At 38.6% G+C, this 22308-nt stretch overlaps 1 protein-coding gene across 24 annotated transcripts in view; it reads right to left on the bottom strand.

The window, feature by feature from the left end:
- LOC124875148 (calcium-activated potassium channel subunit alpha-1) overlaps positions 1-22308 on the bottom strand; it is a 143674-nt gene that overhangs the window by 17184 nt on the left and 104182 nt on the right. For 13 of the 24 annotated variants that reach the window (XM_047377050.1, XM_047377059.1, XM_047377053.1 and 10 more), the window contains 7 exons: positions 18474-18567; positions 9290-9413; positions 8751-8975; positions 7159-7351; positions 3905-4018; positions 3623-3715; positions 2529-2659 (listed from right to left, as the gene is read on the bottom strand). In XM_047377050.1, the coding sequence (XP_047233006.1) occupies positions 2529-2659; positions 3623-3715; positions 3905-4018; positions 7159-7351; positions 8751-8975; positions 9290-9413; positions 18474-18567 (974 nt within the window). The remainder of the gene's footprint in view (positions 1-2528; positions 2660-3622; positions 3716-3904; positions 4019-7158; positions 7352-8750; positions 8976-9289; positions 9414-18473; positions 18568-22308) is intronic. The other 11 variants (XM_047377054.1, XM_047377055.1, XM_047377056.1 and 8 more) reach the window with 1 other exon arrangement.

The raw sequence follows: 22308 nt of genomic DNA, 5'->3' as shown, positions 1-22308 counted from the left end.
ACTTTCATCTGTGCAATCTTTGGGAAAATCTAAGGCAATTATTTGGGAAAAGAAATCTCTTTCTTTATGCCGGGTACTTCAGTTGTTACTCTTTCAGCTCTTCCAGTTATTGGTTTGTTGATTTTAACAAGGGGAAATGTCTGCCCTTTTCTCCACAGTGCAGTCCCTCATCTCCCCACGCTTCTGCTCCGATGTGACATCTCCCTCGGCTGCTGACAGCACTATTGACTAAGATGATGGATGAGGGCTGTCCATTAGGTTGCATTACCTTTGTCTACACTGGAGCACACTTGAAGGCAGCTTTGTTCTAACCTCACTCAAACTGAAAGGCAGACAAATGAAGCCATCAAACGCACTAGAAGTTCCAGCCTTGTCATTTATCGTTTTAACTGGGCTGCTTTTTTTTTAGGTGTGATGGAGGTACTTTGCCGTTTTTCCTCATATGAAAACATACCGTGTCTTTTTAAATCTCATATTGTAGCCTAGGGGTTCTCAAACGTCATGACTAAAAAGTCCAAATCTGATTTCTAGAAAAGGTCAAAGGTCATGAACAACTACCAATCAACAAACCCCTTTAAATACCTTTTATACAAATCTTTTAATACCCCTTTTATACCACAAATGTATTTGTTTGTGGCCGTAAGCCACTCAAAATTTTACAATTTTACAAAATTTGAACCTAAATCAATTTTTTATGCCTAAAAGAATAAAGTGCATTTCCTTACCAACAAGAACAACCAAAAGAGTCACATTAAAGTCTAACACGTTGTGAAATTTCTATTTATTTGTACAGTTATTCTTCTCATACTAATGTATTGTTGAAGACAGACAGGAAATTGGTTATGTGGGTGTGGAAACTTGCCTAAGCTCTTATAAATATTAAGACATATAGGAATGTTACCACATATAGTAACAGTAAATTAGGATAATTACCACATACAGTCATATTCAATAATTAGGTATATTATTGAATGGTAATTTATTTTACTTTGTAAAACATATATAGATTCATCACACACAGATTGCTGTTTTTTTGTCAGTTATGATGATTTTCCGGCTAATGAAAATGAAAACGTGACATTTAATTTCTTAGAAGATTAGAATATTACATCAGATCAATAAAAACATGATTTTATTACAGAATTGTGGGCTTATTGAAAATTATGTTAAATACCTGCTTAAAAGTTATTCTCAAAATGTACTTTTAATCTGAAAAACAAGCCTCATCAGAGCGCAAATTCTAATTTATGGAATATGACTGTAAATGAATGCTAGAATTGCTTAATGTGGATAATTAGCACATATACTTCTGTAATTCATTAATTGTTCACTGCGGTTGCCTCCTCTTGTGAGCAAGAACAAAAAATGTCCTGGTCCCCATGAAATCTTCCTTTTTCCAATATCTTGCAACAAGACAATGTAACTTTAAAACAACTGAGACAAAATATACAGGAGCGCTAAGACTGTATACATAGATACTTGGAGTGAAAAATGGCACTGCCTGCCTGAATCTATGACCTTATTACATAAATATTATTTTTTCTAAATTTAAATTTCTTCCCATTTTTAATTTCATGGATTTAATATCAGTCAGTCATTTTCTACCGCTTATTCCATAGTGGGTCGCGGGGGAGCTGGTGCCTATCTCCAGCAGTCTATGGGCGAGAGGCGGGGTACACCCAGGACAGATCACCAGTCCATCGCAGGGCAACACACAAACAACCATGCACACACTCATTCATACACCTAAGGTCAATTTAGAGTTACCAATTAACCTAACAGGCATGTCTTTGGACTGTGGGAGGAAGCCGGAGTACCCGGTGAGAACCCACGCATGCACGGGGAGAACATGCAAACTCCATGCAGAAAGACCCCAGGCCGGGAATCGAACCCAGGACCTTCTTGCTGCAAGGCAACAGTGCTACCAACTGCGCCACCGTGCACCATGGATTTAATATTTTACAAGCAAATTCTTTACCTAAAAAATGATCCAATCATCTGGTTAATATGTACATCTGGTTAATATGTACAATTTCAACAGCTCGATAAAAAAATTATAAAAACTATCGGGATTATTATGTATTTGTAATGCTCTTAAAAAATTACCTTTGTGTTTTTTATGAATGTTTTACAGTACAAAGAGCACATACATCCTAAGAATGAGAAAAAATAATCATTTTTGCATAAACACCCAATAATTCCATCAGTATGTCATTATCTGCAATATTAGTGTGATTATACTATACCTAACGCATCGACCAGTTATCGTGTTCAGCATGTTTTGTTTTAGCAACCAACATGAGGATCATCTAACTCAGTACATATGGCTACAACAAAATTCAGGAATGGGACACGAGTCTGGCAATTACACTGTAGTCACACTTAATTAAACAAAACAAAAAGACTTGAAACTTGATTTAGACACATATACAGTGTGGGCAAATTTCCCCATTGACTGCGGCTTTGTGCGAATCTGCAGAGTTGTACTCTGAAAATAGTCAGTCTTGTCTTTTTATTTCCTGACTTACCGCACTCATTAAGGAGTCAAGCACGCTGACTGCAAAAGCTGTCCCACAGGCAAAAGGCTGGGTGAGGTATAATTCTGTGTCTGGATCGTCATCATCGTCTTGGTCCAGAAATTGAACATTCGAGTCATTAACTGACGGAAGGGGAAAAAAAAATTTTAATTTTATGAATTATTCAAATTCTGTTTCTTTGCTTGCTTCTCACTAAAAACAGATACCATGGAAAGGTTTTTGACTTGAAAAGGCATGGGTCAAGCAATTCCTTGCATGAAAAGGGAGGACACAAAGCATAGTGAATGTGCAAAACAAGCAGTAGCTGCAGATATGGACTGTATTAAGAATATTCTTATATTTTAAATTGATTTGTTTCCAAATATGTCTCTCCATTTAACTGAAATGACTGCCTTTGATTTTGTACTTAGTCATATGGCCTACTTGCCTCTGCCACACTCCATATCCAGGGGATTCATGCACACTCAGGACACCATGCATATTGTCAAAGTTCCGGGCCTAAATTCAAAGCCCTCCTTAAGGTCAGTATCAGTAAAACCAATATGCCATTGTTTGTCTTGTAAATCCAAGACAGAACTTCCAATTACTTCTACTCGCATGTCATGTCAAATGAAAGTAACTGGTTGCCCCAGAACCTTTTTTAAAGATGTCTTTGAGCACAAAAAAAACACATGCAGTAGCTGGAAGAAAGTAATGATGCAAAATTTAGTTTAGAGAGAACTGCTCCCTCTGTGAGCATAGAAATAAATGCCAGTCATATGGACAGAGCTGGGATGAAAGAAGGGCACGGGCCAGAGAATGTGATCTGACAGAAGATCCTACGAAAACAGCCACAAGGACTTCTAAAGGGATCAAAGGCCCTGTAATTCTCAGAAAAAAAATAAAAGGGAAACATTTTGCTTTGAGATAGGGAGAGGGGGAGCAAAACAAGACAGGCAATTTCAACCAGAACCAAAAATGTGCTCAAAGTGATGCCATGGAAATGGACTGAGTTTCTTGTGCAGCAAAGAGAAATCAAGAGAAAAAGCTGATATGGAGGCAGCAGCAGTTACAACACTGCAGTACAGCACACAGGCGCTTCTTACCCAGCTCAGTTATCATTTGAATGCTGGTCCCACTGCTTTTATCCTGACTGAATAAAATCACAGGCACTTTTTTGCCTTGCTTTGCTAATGGCGCTAGACAAGTGTTAAGGAACAAAACAGTTACTGGTATAAGTCAAGAAGGGGAAAAACATATTTACACAAAATCCACTTTTTAGCACTGTTAACCACACATTAGCAGCCTCAAATAGTAAGACTACTTTAAAGAAATATGAGGTTATGGAGTTATCTTATCAATCATTAAATATTCAGCAGCAATCATACCAAGCTCTGTTATGATGGGAATATTTGCTCCAGTAGTAACAGAGGTCTGCCGCACTAATCCGTGGACCGGGCTGTTCTCGGGAGAGGATCTGTCCATCCCTGGTGGCGTGAAGCCTTAATGGAAACACACATACAACAGGACACATTTGTGTTAATGCAATAGTCACTACTTCATTAGACTATACAATGACTGTATTAGCAGACATAATACACTAAAGTTTTTTCACCAATTTCCTGCCTTGGATGACAGAGTGCCTTGTTTATACCAAATGAAGTTTTTCACATTTTGTTATGTTATAACCACACATTTAAATGTATTTAATTGGGATTTTATGTTATAGACCAGCACAACATAGTGTAGGCATAATTGTAATGTGGAAGGAAAATTATGCAGGTGTAATGTATTTTCCTCTTACATTGTCTGATGATGGATTGAACAGTGTTGTTGGGACCCACAGCAATGGATTGCAACATGAAAACTCCGGTACAGACTTTTCTGGAACTTTCAAAATAAATTGCATTTAACCGACTTCCAGCACAACTTCAGAAGGGGAAGGGGGTAACAGCGGACTTCCCATGATGCCACTGCCCGTATAAAACCCCCACCTTCCCAATGGTCCGATCTCTTCCACCCGGACTCCATACGAAGCTGGCCGGAGAGACAGCGCGCTAATGTCTCTTTGCTGGCAAACAGACATAATTCTTCAACTGGATCTGAGAGTGTCATACGATCATGCGATCATATGCACAAGTTAAGTACAAATGAATCTCTGTTTGTGTATCCGGTATTCATTCATAAAAAGGGGAAATTAAGATATAAGCATTGCTTGACTATCTCTCTGAGGCCTGCAAACTGTGTTCCAGAGAATTCCCAGCAGAGACGCAGTCTCTACGAAGCCGAGTGGAGCGGTTTTCCCAGTCTGAAAGAAGGACAACAGTAGCCGCATCACCGTGGTAATGTGCAGTTTGGTCGGCCCCCCAGTCACTGCTCCGGAGGTTAGCTGGAAGCTAACCCTTTGTTCACAGAGCTTTCTTCAAACGTTGTCATCGCCCGGACAACTCCTCATCAACACGTTTCAAACGAGGTTAGGGTTTGGGCAGAGAGATTTAGGGTGAAATGATCTGAACGTTTTCATTTTATGAAGTTTCATTTTGTTTGTGTGAAACTCAGCTATCTTGGTGCCAGCAGGCTATCTGCAGCACATGTGCTCAGTTTTGTGTTCTGTGTTTTGTGTGTTTTTAAAGTTAAGACAAACTTTATTTAAAGGGGTGATTTTAACACAGAAGATTGATCATAACGCGCTGTCCGCACTTATGCATTTAACCGTTTTATTGATGGTATTTTTAAAGGTCTGTGTTTGATTCTGGTGCTAAGCTATCAGCTTCTTTTGTTAGCTTTAACTGCTAACAGGTAAGAACACGTGCTTGGTGCTAAATAATATTTACCCAGAAAGGTTGTTAGTTTTCAATCCAGTAAATAATATTTCCCTAACATTATTTTACTAAATGTGATAACTAAGTAACCACCATTAAGCCCCATTGCTCCAGAAAGATTTGGCTCTTTTCCAAAATATTTCCTTAAATATTTTACCAATGCCTTAATAATATTTCTTTCAATATTATTTTAATAAATAAAGGCAGCTAATGAGACACTGTTGAGAAATGGTCATCCAGAAGGTTGGTTTTATTCCGCAGATCATTCTTTAAAACATTATTTTATTAAAATAATATTTTATCTGATATTGCATTGTGAATGGTGGTCTAAAGGTATGCTGATTATTGCCTAAGTTGGTTCCAAGACTAACGCAACTTCATTTCCAGATTCTTCAAGATAATCCATGGTTCTCAGACATAAACATTTTATGGTAATGTTGCATCACTCTTTTGGTCATGATTTTCAATCATCTTTAATCAACTTGTTTATAAGGTACATAGCCCATTAGTCTTCGTTATTCTTTAATTCTGCTTGGTAGTTAGTTGGATTGTTTTAGCATAGTAAAGAGTTTGTTGATTGAACTATGTTTGACTTTGAGTTGGCTTATTTTTGTTAATAAATTCTTGTATTTTAAGAAATTGTGTGAATCCATTCCATGTGTGTGCAGAGTTTTGCTGTTCAATAATGTCAGAGCTTGGCTCACCCTTTTGATTTTGTCCTATTACCACTGCCTTACTAGGCTGGCATTCACAGGACAACCCTTAACACACCGAAATATTATTTGATAAAATATAAAATTATTAATATTAAATAATATAGTCACAACAGTGTTCTATGGCATTTTTAAAGTTTGTGATATTGTTTTATAAACTATCCCTGCTTTAAACTTCTCCATGTATCACGTATCATGTTCCTTCCACTTCAACATTATGTGCTACTTTCTATTGGTCTATCCCATATTATCCCAATAAATATTAAGGTTTGTATTTGTATTGTGACAAAACCTTAAAAAGTTCAAAGGGTTTGAATACTTTTGTAAGGCACCGTGAACTAAGTGCAGTGTTGCTCTATTCATGTAAAGGTCCAACATTAGTCTATATATAATAGATGTGACACACGGCTCATTTTGTTCCCCTTAGACCGTGTGTGCATGGAGCTGGAAACCTTTCACACACATGCAAAAAATAAATAAAATGTACATCGTGGAACCATGAAGGAGAAAATAAATGATGCAATATTGAATTCAGATTGACTTGACATTTCTTGGTTTCCTCAGACTGACAAGTAAGCACCTTAAATCAGTGATGCTGTATGTATAATACATGGGCCATGTTTTGACATCCATCACTTACTGCTGACTAAGACAAATGTGAGGTCATAAATGCATTAGACGAATAATGAAATTGTCAGTTTTTTTCTTCTCTTCAGGTCAAAAGGTTTCTAAAAGCGTTTCTCTTAATGTGAAACAATGGCTACATTATGGAGGACCATAATATTAACTGAATGCTCTGGTGGTTTTTTAGAAACCCATAACATGTAATAAAAATGGCACATATTGTGCACAAATCAGCCCCAGTTACTGAAAAATAAAACTGTAAATGTCAAGCAGAGGTATCTGTGGCAGTAATGTGCATGTTGCCACCACTGATGTCTGTAAGGTAACCGGTTGTTACAGTAACCTGAGGAACAGTCAGTAAGGTTTATCGATAAACGCAGCAACAACAGGTCAGCCATGCAGCGCGCAGTGAGCAAATATTTTCTATGCCGGGGCCCTGTCCCTCCCAGGCGGAGCAATGAACTATGATAGGGTGCTCCTTACCCTGAGAATTGGCCTGCAAGACCCCGATGGTGTCGTCAAACTGCATGGATTTGATGTTAAGTGATGCCAGGATGCACTCTTTGTCCTGCAGAGATACATCATCAGTATTGTTTTGATTGGCTGACAGGATGACACACATGTCGCAGAGGTTGATGTTGACAGCCCTCAGATCGGCCCTGCTCAACGGTGTGCCCTTTGAGAAGGAGAGATGAAAATATTTGTTACTTAAATAAAGTGGTACACGAGAATGAGTTCTCAAACTTAAGGCTGTTCTGCTAAAAATGTCTTGCATCAAATACAGTACTGTTGTAAGGAAGGCACATGACAAGCCAATTTATCAAATAATACAATGATATAATACTGTCCATAATATTATCCATAATATTATCCACAATATTATCTATAATTCCTCTCACATCCAAATGAACAATTTAGCTATCTTAAATGCCACACATCCTATGTACAGTTAACCTTTCAGATATCTCAAATACCATTCTTCCTAGGATCAATGAAGCCCATTTTGTAATTCGTGTCCAAATATCCACCAGAAAATTCTTAGTATGTGTAAAGGCAGTTTTAGATATCTACAATTCATGTTAAGATTATCTTATATTTTAGATAACTACAGAGTAATTGGTTATCATAAACCAGTGGATGATGTGACAATATTTACCCCCTTTAACCTGTAAATGTTCCCTAAATCTTTTATGTTTTGTGGACATCTCTTGTCCACACCCCTCCTCAAGTGACCCCCCAGATTTTCTCTCAAATTTTGTTCTTGACTCTATCTAGACTTACTGTAATGCTGAAAAGTAAAATCCCTGTTCAGCTTCCTAGCAGACACCTGAAGAATTTGGGTCATTTGAAACTTTTCAGATTGACTTTGGCAAAAAATAAATTTTGATTAAAAGAAATGCAAACCCCACTGATGATGCTACTACCACTATGTTTTACTATGGGTATAGTCTTCTTTGGGAGTGTTGTTTTTTTAACCAAGCATCCCTTTTGGAATCCCTTTTGTTTCATTAGAGATTATTTATTGTCCAACAGTTTAAGAATAATTCAGCTATGCCTAGATGTACTGTTTGGAAAAAAAGCTGCTGGCTTACAGCCCTACTTCTTAGTAATAACATACAAAAAAAAAAACGTCTCCTGACTGATACCTTTTTACAATGGGAAATGTCAGAAAAATCATGCCAGGATATCTTTTTCAGAAACTTCATGAGAAATAAAGAATTTTCCCAATAAGCACAAATGGAAAAGTTTTATTCGCCAAAGACAATATGACATCTAAAATATGAAAAATATTGCAGAAAGGAAGAAAACTCCTTCGGAAATCTAAATTGTTCTTTTGAACATGAAGTGATACATTATGGAAATTTCCAGTCATGGAAAATATGGAAATTTCCTGAAGTCTTTGTTTTTCTCAAATGCCATAATTTTAGCAAATGCTTATTTCAAACAAACTTTCAAACTGCCAATGTTTTCCTTACCTAAATATTTGTAAAGCATTACTAAAAATATGCTAATAAGGAGAGTTTCTATTTATATTGTAACTGACTGGGCAAAAGGCGGATTTTGACAATACATACTGGCAGAATGGATAGTTTTGGGAAATTGTGTAGAGTTTCCCACTCCCGCTTCAGATATTCCAGGGAACCGACAAACACAATGTGCTTCAGTTCGTGGTAGTGGAAGTTGCTTGCTCTCAGGGGCATCACGAAGTTTCGCAGACCGATCAGTGCCGACTTCACATCCCCAAAGATGCACACAACCACATGTCCACTCAGAACAGTCATAGCTGCTTCGCTGCGGGTCTGAGAGGGAAAGAATATAATAAAAAGATTATGTTTGTGAGAAGAACATGACGCATATGAGCTTTCTTGTAAATGTTAGTTCTTTGTTCTTTATTAATGCTCACCCTATAGATATATGAAAAAAATGGCATATGTATTTGTGCAGGAAATTTTCTATGTGTAGGGCATGTGCATCGCAAGTGACAAACACCTCATCACAGTGTTCAAGTGGCCCATCAACCTTTAATGGTGCTTTGTAACAACGCACATCTTGCACAGAAGAGATGAGTGTCAAGGACAAATAAAGTGTGTTCAAGTGAAGTAGCAGGACCCACCAGGATGACCTTCTCGATGTCCTTGGACGGGCACCAGTGAAACATCCCCGTGGAGTCGTATTTCTTTATGTTCTCGTCCATGGTTTCAATCTGCTCGCTGCCCGGGATGAGGAGCGTGTCATGTCTAATTGAAGGTTAGAGGGACAAAAATGACAGAAGATTACAGCACAAGTGGCTTGAGATTTCAGACTACACATATTTAAAATACAAAAATGCATCAATTGTACTCCAAAAAGTAGGTTTTTTTTGTAATTATTCCTCCTCTGTGCTCATTGCTGTCAAAGGCCATCTCCAGAAATGTCAACAAAACCGCCCTGTCATCAAACGGAGTGACATCAGCAGGAGCAACCAGGCGGAAGGAGACGGCAGCAACACACCAAATTGACTGGCATGAGCATGGAGATGCAATTACGCCCCCTTACCGCATAGAGCTTGAGATGGGATTGTGCTACGTGGTAAAAGCTTTAACAGACCAGATTTTAAATATTTCAGCAATTTGGCCAACCGTATTTGCTTTCCAAAGTGAAGGGTATTAATGTTTAAACAGACCATCAGAGCTATATAAACAAATTTCACCGAGCACAGTGGTTTAGCTTCAATCTACTTAGTCTATACGAATGGGAACATGTGGTTGGACTACAGTTGTTTTCATCAGAGCTAAAAGTCTGAATGACTTTCCCTATGATGTCTTGTCCTGACATGTTATTTAAACAATTAACATGGCTCTTCGTGATCAAGCATAAAGATACAGTGTTGGCCTCACTTATTGGCAACAGAGGCATCTTTAGGGTTCCAAGCCCACGGGAGCGAGAAAAGGCTAGGCCAAGCCTGGCCGTTCACTTGCTCCCAGCAGAGCAGGGAACCCTATTGTATTTGTACTTTTTTTTTTTCAGAAACGATGGTTGACCTTTTTTGTGGATAAAGCACTAAATCCGGGCGCTTAAATATACATGTATATTGTTCCTTGTACGTTCATGGTCATCTGAGAATATTTTGGAAATGTTATAATGAAGTTTGGATTTTTAATAAATGGTCATAACAGGCTCGTATCGTATTGTACGTATTGTGCATATTATTGCAGATATAGCCTTGGTTAATTGAGAATATTTTTGATAATTTTATGACAAACTATCTATTTTTAAGGAATCTTTCAAATTGGCCAAATACTGTAGAAACAATGGTTAACCAGATGTTGGGGGATAAAGTACTAAATCTAAAACCAGCTGTTCACTAAAACCAGCCGCCACAGAGACAGTTTCTTCCCCCAGGCGGTTTCTCTGTTGAACATTCAATACAGTACAAAACAACAGCATACAGATGTTGCAAATGCACCTTTTTATTTTTATTTATATATGTGTATATTAGTATATTGTATATATGTATATTCTGTAATGCAAAAATAAAACCAGAGAGCAAAGTGTACCAGAGTCAAATTCCTTGTTTATATGTACGAACTTGGCAATAAAGCTGATTCTAATTCTAAATCTAGGAACTTAAATAAACACTCATATTTCATGTTTTTTCTACAGTCATGGTCATCTGAAAATATTTGGGTAATTTTATGATCATATGGATTTTTTATTAATTTGTTAATTGAATGCATGTCATTGCAGATATAGACTTGATTAATTGAGAATATTTTGAAAATTATGAGGCATAGTGATTTTATGAAATTTGCATAAAATGCTCTGTTTACTCTCAAAATGGGAATAAACTTTTCTATTTTTAAAACATAATTGGTCTAAGGACATTGGACCTTTATATCGTACTTCAGTCATGAAATGCCTACTGTAGCAACATTTAAAACATTTAAGAAAACAGTGGATTCTCCATGATTTTTTAAAGTTTTTTGTTTATGCTATAAATTAGCCGCTATGCATTGTAAGGGCAAAGCCTGTGAGGTCTGAGTGCTTCTGCAAGCAAGTTCTAACCTGACCCTATGGAAAATGTGGTCATATAAAATGATGATTGCGTGCTGGGTTGGCAGGGCGGGTGACATGGCATGCTGTGAGGGGCGGGGCCAGGGGCGAACTTGTTGGGAAGGGCTTGGAACCCATTCATAACTGCTTGCAGTCCTAGTTGACCAATTTTCTTTGCACAGTCTTTCCAGATCTCTTATACTCTCTTCAGCACGCCTCCTCAATGTTCTATATAACTCATGTCTAGAGAGAATAGCTATATTTAGCCAGGGAGACCATTTCTATGTTAATTTAACCACATTTTGGTCATTATCCTATTGAAAGGTTATAATGATGACCCATTTTCAATTTTCTGGCAGAGGCCACTATATATTTATTTAAAATCTTTTGAAACTTCACAGGGTTTGTAATGTCATGTACAAGGCTCTCGTGGCCCTTTGAATAAGGAAAAGACCCACAGCATCACAGTTCCTCCACCATACTTAACATTGGGAATGAGAAACTTTTACAAAGATTCCTCCTTTATTTTACACCAAACCCACATGGATGACATGATCAAACTCTAAATGATCACATTTGTGATGATAGGACAAAGAAGGTCTTTTTTAGCATGCCCAAACAACCAGTCATTTGGCATGTAGAAAGCATCTAATGGTTGTTATGGAGCTCCTTATCCCAAGTCACCACTCTTCTCTAACTTCTCTAACAGTGAACTTTGGAGATGTCTTTGCCTCCCTTACCACCCTTTTCACTATGTGTGGTAGTAAATTAGGCTTAGGTAGTCATCCAGCCAAATGGCCAGTGCTTAAACCAAATGTGTGCCTCTCAACTGAAAGTCAAGTCAGCTATGATACATTTGAGGGAGCAAAGTGTTAGAGGAGCAGAAACTGTGCCAGTGGTTATTTTAAAAACAATAATTTCTAATCATGGTATTTCAATTTATTTAAATTAATGATTGTTTTTTTTTTCATTGCAGTATTTCTTTATAATACTGCAATGAACCAAATGTATCTGCCTGATGTTCAAATTGTTTCCACTGTTTTGTGTGTCTATCACTGATGCTAGCTAGTATCATACTTTTAGATTTTGACCGAAAAGACCACTGTAATTTGATCCAAATGAACGTTAGTCTCATATATTCTATATTTCTTTACTTTTTTAATGAAAAAAATCAACCAGTATAACTACAATGCCCATGTCCTGTCCCACAAAGCTGCCTATACTATTGATTTACTATGTCAGATTCAGACCAAAGGTAAATACATCTAAAATTCCACACAGCAGCCTTCTGTCTCTGTCCAAAACCTTTAAAACGCTTCAAGTTATCTCTCCATGAGAGGAGCATGTCTTTAATCCATGTAAGTGCTCTTAAAGAATGCAATATAAAATAACATTTTAAGTATGCATGAAAATGTCAGCTGAAACTACCATCCCTCAGGCTGCGATAGACTAAAGCCAAAAAACTCGCCTTTGGGCTCATCTACCCTGAGGCAAGAGCTAGATGTCCTTTCTGGAGCAGATATAGCTGGGGAAAGACATGTATTTTCTGTCACTATCTACCCCTCAGTCAGTGGGGTTTTAATTTAACAACTGACTGCATGAACAATGAATGTTTAAGAGGAAAAACACAATACTTGTAGAAAGAACCAACATTAGTCACATTTTATATCATTGAGCTGGCAAGACAAAGATAGCATATTGTTTGTACCTTATACTTTCAAAAACTTTTTTTAGCATCTGAAATACTTCACAGGTGCTGTGAACACAGATACTCCTCTTTGGGTGGGACTTCACACCATTTGCATCTCTTTTTGCATTGTTACATAGTCAAGCAATATATTTTACTCAGTTCTGTAACTAATGTTGTTGCCTCGTTATGCCCAACATGTCATAATGTGGGTTTTTGTTGGACCAAAATGCAGGGAAGAACTCCTGAAGCTCGAGGTTTTATGATGAGTTTTTATTTTCCATGACAGGACACCGACAGGGTAGCAAACATACGAGATCGCATATACACATAACATAAGGAAACAGTGGGGAACAACGGAAACGACCAGACCAGGTAATATTACATAAACACAAACTCAAGAACTCAAAACACAAGCAGGTATGACACAACAGGGTGGTTTGGAGAGAGCCTAAAATGAAACCCTAAGTCTAGCAAATTTTTAGTACAATTTCATAGAAGCCACATCATGAAACAGGAGCTACAGCTAGCACCAATACATTCCTGCTGAAGCCAAAGACAGTTATGGAAGAAAGTGCTTACAGATACTGATATTACACATATTTAGGTTCTTACTATGTAAAATGCCTAATTTTGATAAATGCACATGTCCATTTTCAAGTATTTATTTTTACATTAAACATCAGATATCTAGCCTATTACATCAGCAAAACCTAGTTCCTAAAGGTTCACTAAGGCTTTTCAGGGCATTTTACATTCACACATTAAGTTAATGAGAATTTTAGTTTTTTTCCAAAATTGCCAAGTCATTTCCCTTTCTTAGTAGTTAAATGGGAAAGTTAGCAAAATTCAGATATTGCAGTTATTGTTATCAAATTTATAGCACCATTTGATTATTCATGTCTGCATACCTTTACAATTTTTACATTTCATCACAGACTAAAGTTTGTTGCTATTTTCCGCAGTTTATATTGATTGTTTATAATTGTTAACCCCTCATATTGTTTCTATTGTAAAAACAAGTAATTCACAATATTTTATTGTTAATACATTTTTGTGAGAGGATTGTCTCTCAGATTCAGATCGGGGAGGCCATTCCTCCCGATCACGCTTCTCCAGGTGTCACTGTCGTTTCCCACGTGGGCATTGAAGTCCCCCAGCAGAATAATGGAGTCCTCAGGAGGGGCACTATCCAGCACCCCTGACAGGGACGCCAAGAAGGCCGGGTACTCCGCACTACCACTCGGCCCGTAGGCTGAAATGATAGTCAGAGACCTCTCCCCAACCCGAAGGCGCAGGGATGCGACCCTCTCATCCACTGGGGTAAACCCCAACACGAGACGGCTGAGCTGGGGGGCAACAAGCAAACCCACCCCAGCCCGCCGCCTCTCCCCGTGGGCCATTCCAGAGTAGAAGAGAGTCCAGTCCCTCTCGAGGAGATGGGTTCCAGAGCCCACGCTGTGCGTGGAGGCGAGCCCGGCTATTTCTAGTCGATATCTCTCGACCTCCCACACAAGCTCAGGCTCCTTTCCCCCCAGCGAGGTGACATTCCACGTCCCTAGAGCCAGCCTAAAATCCGGGGATCGGACCGCCGAGGTCTCCACCTTTGTCCTGCACCGATCCAGACGGATTGGTGCGGCTGCCACAGTAAGGGGGGCGCTGTGCTGGTCCGTTGTGGTGAAGAGAGAGCTGAGCCGAAAAGCGAAGCTCTCGATTTACCGGCCGGTCTAAGTTCCTACCCTCACCTATGGCCATGAACTTTGGGTCATGACCGAAAGAACGAGATCCTGGATACAAGCGGCTGAAATGAGCTTCCTCCGTAGGGTGGCCGGGCACTGCCTTAGAGATAGGGTGAGGAGCTCGGCCATCCAGGAGGGGCTCGGAGTAGAGCCGCTGCTCCTCCACATCGAGAGGAGCCAGTTGAGGTGGCTCGGGCATCTATTCCGGATGCCTCCTGGACGCCTTCCTCGGGAGGTGTTCCAGGCACGTCCCACCGGGAAGAGGCCCAGGGGACGGCCCAGGACATGCTGGAGGGACTATGTCTCTCGGCTGGCCTGGGAACGCCTTGGGCTCCCCCCGGAGGAGCTGGAAGAAGTGTCTGGGGAGAGGGACGTCTGGGCGTCTCTGCTGAGTCTGCTGCCCCCGCGACCCGGTCCCGGATAAAGCGGAAGACGACGAATACGAGTACGAGTACATTTTTGTGAAGCTGATAATTGATAAAAAATTTGCAATAACTGGATAAATAATATCCAACTGAAATTGTTCCTTACTGTAATGAAAGTATACTAGATGCTTAAATTTAATCCAGTTCTAGTTTTAATATACAATATTTAGTTCAGTTATTTTATTTTGTCAAAAATCATTAAAAGGTAAAAGTGTAACCCTTCTCTAAATTAATAAAAAAGATAAATAAATAAATAAATAAAAATAAAAAAAGATATATATATATATATATATATATATATATATATATATATAGATATATACAGACCAAATGTTTGGACACACCTTTTCATTTAAAGAGTTGTCCTTATTTTCATGACTGAATATTGTAGCTTCACACTGAAGGCATCAAAACTATGAATTAACACATGTGGAATTATATACTGAACAAAAAAGTGTGAAACAACTGAAAATATGTCTTATTATATATAATATTTGTAACTTAGACAGAATATAATTTAGCCCTCCTTCCATAATATATACTGCTATCCGCTCAAAGTTAACTGCAAGGGGGGCATTGAAATGTGCAACTATCATGCATAGTGTAAATGGACTTTCAGATGGGTATGCAGCTTGACTTGACCCTGTTCTTGATTTGCAAGCCCAGGTGAAAGAGTTCACCGGTGGGTTGTGTTGGCCTCATTTCAAATAACTACTACCTTTGAACTATGATGTGATGAGCCTACTAAGCACATTTTCCATCTCTTTCTTGATCACTTTGATCACTTTTGGTCAGTAACTGACATGTTTTCTGGATGTTTAGTCACATGTTATTATAACAGTTTGTAGTTTTAGATTTAAACAGATCTTTCGAATTTGGGTTTTGTATGGATAACAAACAACAGTACCAAAAGGTAACAGAAAATAGGATAATCAGATATTACAATTCAGCAACAATAAATCATTCTCTATTTCTCCAACTGCATTTTGTCTCATCAGCTTCATGTGACCCTAAATAAAAGTTCTAATAGGAGTGAAAGCATTTAGAGGTTTTACACCTTGGCTAAATATTTCATCAAAAGTCAAATGTTTGAGCACTCACTCAGTGGAGCTGCTGTCACTTCAGTTTGTCCTTGCAGAAATGACTGATGAGGCTGAGCTCTGCCAGGATAGCTATCGCTCACTGTCAGCCATGACGGCCTGTCACTATCCTACACCGCCAATTGCCTCAACAGTGCAGTGGCAGACATGACGTGTGTGTCAAGGCGCTTCAATGTGACCAAACACTTTTTGACATGCCGCAGCTAGATGTGTCTTATGACCCATCAAGGAGGCTGCGGAAGGAGTGTTAATTTCGGTGAGGTCGTCATTGTGAATCCCCAGATGGGACAAGTTGGTGTGCTGGAAGTAGGACCAAAACAATCTCATGGAAAAAAGTGTGGGTTGTTTGTGACATCAATATGTTTTTTATCTGCGTTAAGTCTTAAAGATTCAAAACTCAACCATTGACTTTTCCTAAATTATTATTTGATATAAAAAAAAAAAAACTTTACTCAACATCACTATAAATGAAACAGCCTTGTGTCTTCTTAAGGAAATTAATGAAATGTGAGGGAGAGGTATGATGCGGTCCTCCACATTACAGTGCTTTGCACAAAAATTCCTACATCTTGAACCTTTCCACATTTTGTCACATTACTGTGTATTTTAGTAGGACTGTATGTGATATCCCATCAGTACCTGGTGTATAGCTATAAAGTGCAAGACAATAGAAACGCAGGTTTCCAATGTTTTTAACAGAATAAAAGTACGTATAAGAAAAATGTGGTGTCCATATAAAGCCTGCAAAACACTTGAGACTGAGTGGAGCTTACACTTCCAACAGAAAAATAACACTAAACTTAAAGTTAGAGCTACAAAGGAACGTTTTTATCAAAACATATTCATGTTTTAGAATGGCCAAGACAAAGTACAAACCTAAATCTAATTGAGAACCCGCAGCAAGATTCAAAAATGTATGTTCACTGAGCCCTCCATCCAGTCTTAATAAACCTAAACCCATTACAATTGGAGAAAAAACACTGTCTTGATGTGCAATGCTGGTAGAAACATAAAATCCTAATAAAATGCACTAAAATGTGTGGTTGTAATGGGAAAAGAAAGCAAGAATGTTCAAGACATATAAATAATTTTCCATGAAACTACATGCACATTCTTTTTTTCTGTTCTACTAAAGCTTACACAATGACAGAGGGCTGAAAAAGCCTTTGCAAACCCTTCTGTCATGTAAACTGACAAAGGGTTGCTCTTCAAAAACCCACATCCAATCTGTTGATCATTACTTATTTACAAAGGCCTTGAGGCCCCAGGTCCAATAAAAACACATTTGATACAGTATACACCCAGATGTTTTTTTCCAACGCTTGTTACAATGAAGTATCCCTAAGGCAACCACAGCAAATCCCTCTCCAGTGTGTAGGCACTGAATGGAATAACACATCCACCTGTATTGCTGTGGATTACCGTGGTGAGTGGATGGATCGGTTTGGTGGGTTCATATTTGGCTGATGGCTATAGTGCTGGAAAAGCCCAGGTTTTCGGCAACCCAAGAGTCTGGAAATCCCCTGCAGCGATTCAACCTGAACACCACTTTGAAGCAAATCAAATAGGGGGCAAACACCCACCCTTAAAAACCTTAGGCCTCAGATCAAAAGGAAATGCTCCCCATGCATATAAATACTTTTATTCATAATACAACAAAGTCACTTTTCTAAGCTTTGCCTATTTCAAATCTGCACCTTATCTCGCAATGATAAATAATACAGACATGTGAGCTTGGTTTAAAAATGTCAAACAAATAGAATCAGCCATATTAGCCAACGCTAACATAAAGTCATCTGCCAGTTTTAATGAAATTGAATTTGTACCACAGTATCATCAGGCTGCAGATCCTCCCTGCTGCATTTCTTCCTTATAACATGGCACTTAATGACAATGAGTGCTACTATTATCATTCTGGTAATGGGCTCTTGCTGAATAACAGCGTAATCTTAAGTCAAGATCAATAAGCGCTGATTTAATTTCATGAGACAAGATAAAAGCAAGGTAGCATTTGAATTCGCCTTTTGTTGCGATGATACATATCATCTGTGGCCTTATGTACTGAAAAGACCTCGGAGGGATCCGACAATAGATGAATAGCCTTGGGCTATCCATCCTTTAGAGCCTCTCTCCCTGCTAGGTGCTGTCATTAGTGCCAGACCTGTTTAAGAGCTAGAGTCTCTGGGTGTCACATAAAACCATGTGGCATTTGCAAGTCTGACAAGTTTTAGGAATGAAAGGGTTCGTTGGGTGGGTTGGAGGGGTCACAGAGCACGTTCTATAAGATGTTCTCCATGATATACTGGTGTCATACCTTGTTATCATGGGCGAGGAGTTTGGAGAATTTCTCATGCCTCCATTACGCTGTTTCTTTTTGGGTGACAGAGCTGTCTGTTGGTCCTCTTCAACTGAAACGAAATGTATATGTATGAGGAGGGGGAAATGATCAGAAATGAGGTAAAACTCATATCAGTAACAAGTAAAGAGACGACACAGCACAGAGAGTTCGGTGAGCTTAAAGAGACAATACACAAACAGGCTAGAATGTTACAGGGTGGAAAGAACAGACAACAGTCAATGCAGACAGAAAACAATGGATGTGTTTGAAGATGCAAACATGCAATAGTGCCATCATGAACCCTCATGCTGAAGTCCCAAGATAACTGCTGTGATATAGATTTTAAAAAAATCTAATATAATGCTATATTGCTGCTGCTAGCATGTGACTTTGTCTGCAAAAGAAAGTATATCCTACTGTTAATATGCACCCTGGATATGAAGGTGATTGCCTTAAGCTTGACACCCTGATGTAGCTATGTTTAAGTATCTTATTTTGAAGTAAAAAGAAAGTAGTTGTCCTGTTGTGTTATGGATTCAACTAGTAAAGATTTTTCGTTGGGCTGGCCATAGAAGATGCCTTCACCACTTTTGAATTGTTTTTAGCAGCATTTTAGGTACTAGGTAGAAAAACAAAAGTGACAGTGATAGAAAAGATTAAAACGACTTTTAAAGCACTATGAAGATATAAAGACTTGTTAACTGTTAGCCACTAATGAGGCCATCTTATTCGAAGTATTCTTTGTCTTAAATTAAAGTCTAGATTGCTGATAATAAAAAAAAAGAAAAAAAAGAAAACAAATATATAAAATACCTTTGCAAGTCAAATTCTAGCGAAATGGATAATTCTACACAGTTTAAGATTTAAGAAACCTTAATCCTGTTAGTGAAAACTCAAAAAAGTTTCAATGTTTTTTTTTTTGTATTAGTACCACCTTAGAATAAGACAACCATGAAAATAAATGGACTTATCAAACCTTAACTAAACAATGCTACCCTTATTGCAATTTTATTAAAACACAGTTTGTAAATCAAGCTTTTTATGGTTAAAAAGGGCTATAAGTATACTGTCATTACATTTACATCGCAGGCAGATAGCTTTTTTGTAATATGTCACTTACGTTCTGTTTGTATTAATTTAAAATCTGCAAATATAAAACATCCTGCACTCATGGTATCCTGACATGACGCATACATTATGCCAGTACTGAATCTGCTCTAAATTTCTAGTGGTCCTTCGTCTTGGGAGCGGCGCCCTTGGCTCATGTAATTAGGTTGGCCCTCATGCCAGGGTGATTTATGCACAGCGGAAATGCCTCTTGGACAGTGTCTTTATCACTCCACCAAACCGTACTAAACTCTTCATTGGGACTGATATGTTTTACCCGCGGGTTGAGTTATCAGGCAAATATTTTTACAAGGTAATATCACAGATTAGGAGGGAACAAGTTGTCAGGAAAATAAACACGAGGAGCAAGAGAAGCAGTTTCACTGATAGAGCTATAACAGCTATCATTCAGGAGAAATAGCTTATTAAAGGGTGTTAGGGGTGCTAAAGACACACTAGAGTGTCTATTTAATGATGATTCAAGCTGTGAAAATGTCTTTTTCATCTTCCTTTTTTCTTTTAAAACAAAGGAAGAAACTGCAAGTGCTTTCATTAAAATTAATAAAGTCTCAAAGATCACACTCATCTGCAGATGAACACATGGTTTCCAGCACTGATAGCATGTCGAAGACTGACACCATAATGGAAAAAGTGGAAGTACACGGGGTCTCCAGTGGAGAGGGATGCTCCAACACTCAGGGCCCTTCACATCCTTGCTCGGCCTGTTCAATATTTAATGTTTCGCAGCTGACAGCTGCTCAGGCTGGGTCGTTAGTAAAGAATGCTTTACATGCAGCCACTCCAGCCTGGCAAGCACATGCTTTGGTTGTGTTGCTGTTGAACACAGGCCCGCCAAACAGCAAGGGTAGGAGGGAGGTGGGGTAGTTGGCTCTTACACTGCCTCTGACTGAGTGTGGTGATACTGGAGTGACCAGGGTGGTATCTGTACTTCACCGGCAGGCTTCGCACCCGCTGAAGTTGACGAGTCTCCTCTGCCATCCCTGGCAGCTGGCTGGTCTGGGCCAGGTCTCTGGAGCCTACAAGGCTCAGTTTCAGGGTGGAGGGCTTGCTGAGGGGCAGTAGGCTTCCCTTGCGGTTGTTTACCAAGGGGACAGGGACAGGAACAACTCTGTGGGTGCCCCTGCAGACCACACTGGCTGAGACATGGTTCAGTTTAACTGATTTGGACTGATAAGGTGGTGGCCGAATTACAGGGCTGCTGTTTACTGCTAAATGAAGAGGATTCAGAATCAACAGTTGCATTTTTGTAAATGAGCTCAAACATAAAAAAAAAAAAACCAGCATAATCTTTTATCTGAGTTTGGAGACTAATTTTTTAGAGACGGAAAAGTGAATCAAAAATGTAATTAGTTTTGAGTAAATAAATTCTTCAGTTCAGTAAAGCATTCAGTGCCTTGCAAAAGCGGCAATAATACCTGAACTTTTTCACATTTTGTCAAGTGACACAAACTTATACAGTATATTTTTTGTGATTTTATGTGACCAACTTGAAGTAGGGCTTGATTGTGAAATAGTCAAAAATGATACACATTGTTTTGTTATTAACCAAAACTGAAACTTGTGGTGTGCATATGTATGCCCCCTTCTTTGTGATACTCGTGAATAAGATCCAGTGCAACCTAGTGCCATTAGTAGTAACCAAATGAGTAAAATAGAGTCCACTTCTATGTGTAATTTAGTTTTTGTGTAAATCCAGCTAAAGGCCTTAGAGGTTTTCTAGAGAACATTAGTGAACAAATAGCATCATGAAGGCCGTGCAACCCAGCAGACAGATCAAGGGTAAAGTTGTGGGGAACTCTACAGCAGGGTTAGGTTTGAAAATAATATCTTTGAACATCTCATAAAGCACTGTTCAATCCATCATCTAAAACTGGAAATAGTTTTACAAAAACGCAAACCTACAAAATTCTGGCCACCCACCTAAACTGACTTTTCCTTCCACTATACACACTACTTTGTGTTAGTTTATCACATTTTGTGGTTCTAACATATCAAAATGTGGAAACGTCAAGGGGTGTGAATACGTTTGCAAGGCACTGTAAGGTAGGACTTGATTCAAACTGAGTTTAATAAGACATTCAGTGTGTGTGTATGTTAATAAAACAAGTTAATAATTAAGGTAAAATCACTGATTTGGGTGGGTAACTCTTCCTGGCACAAGAATGCTAATATCTGAATAATTTAACAAAATCTCATTTTTATTTTACGCCACTTAACCAGCTCGTATCGCCACCGATGAAATGTTCTTTATGACATTTACTTTGATATTTATTATAAACATGAATTAATAAACCTGCTTTCAAGTGCTTTAGTGATTGTTGTGCCACATAAAGAAGGAGGTGACATTGTAAATTATAACAGCCACGGTTGCTGTGTGCAGCACATCACTGACGGAGGGGATGGGAGGCTGATAATAAAAGGAGGTAAGGCTAGTGAAGATAAAAGAGAGAGAAGAATGCTTATTTATGTTAAGGAGGAAAAATGTCTTGGAGCTAAAACTGGAGAAGAGAGATGATTATTCCAACAGTCAGCTGTCTAGCAGATTATCCTCCCTGTTTCAGACCTCCACTATATATCTGTCTCATGTCAAACATGAGCAGCACTTCTTCAGGACAACACATTGTGGCAGATTTGCTGCACCGATCCTTTCAAAGTGAAGTGGATGATGCTTGCCTAATGGCTA

This window comes from Girardinichthys multiradiatus, chromosome 10 (assembly GCF_021462225.1).
Source record: "Girardinichthys multiradiatus isolate DD_20200921_A chromosome 10, DD_fGirMul_XY1, whole genome shotgun sequence".
In the NCBI taxonomy this organism is placed as follows: domain Eukaryota; kingdom Metazoa; phylum Chordata; class Actinopteri; order Cyprinodontiformes; family Goodeidae; genus Girardinichthys; species Girardinichthys multiradiatus.
The sequence above is the reverse complement of the archived record's forward strand: the minus strand, read 5'-3'. Positions and strand labels throughout refer to the sequence as shown.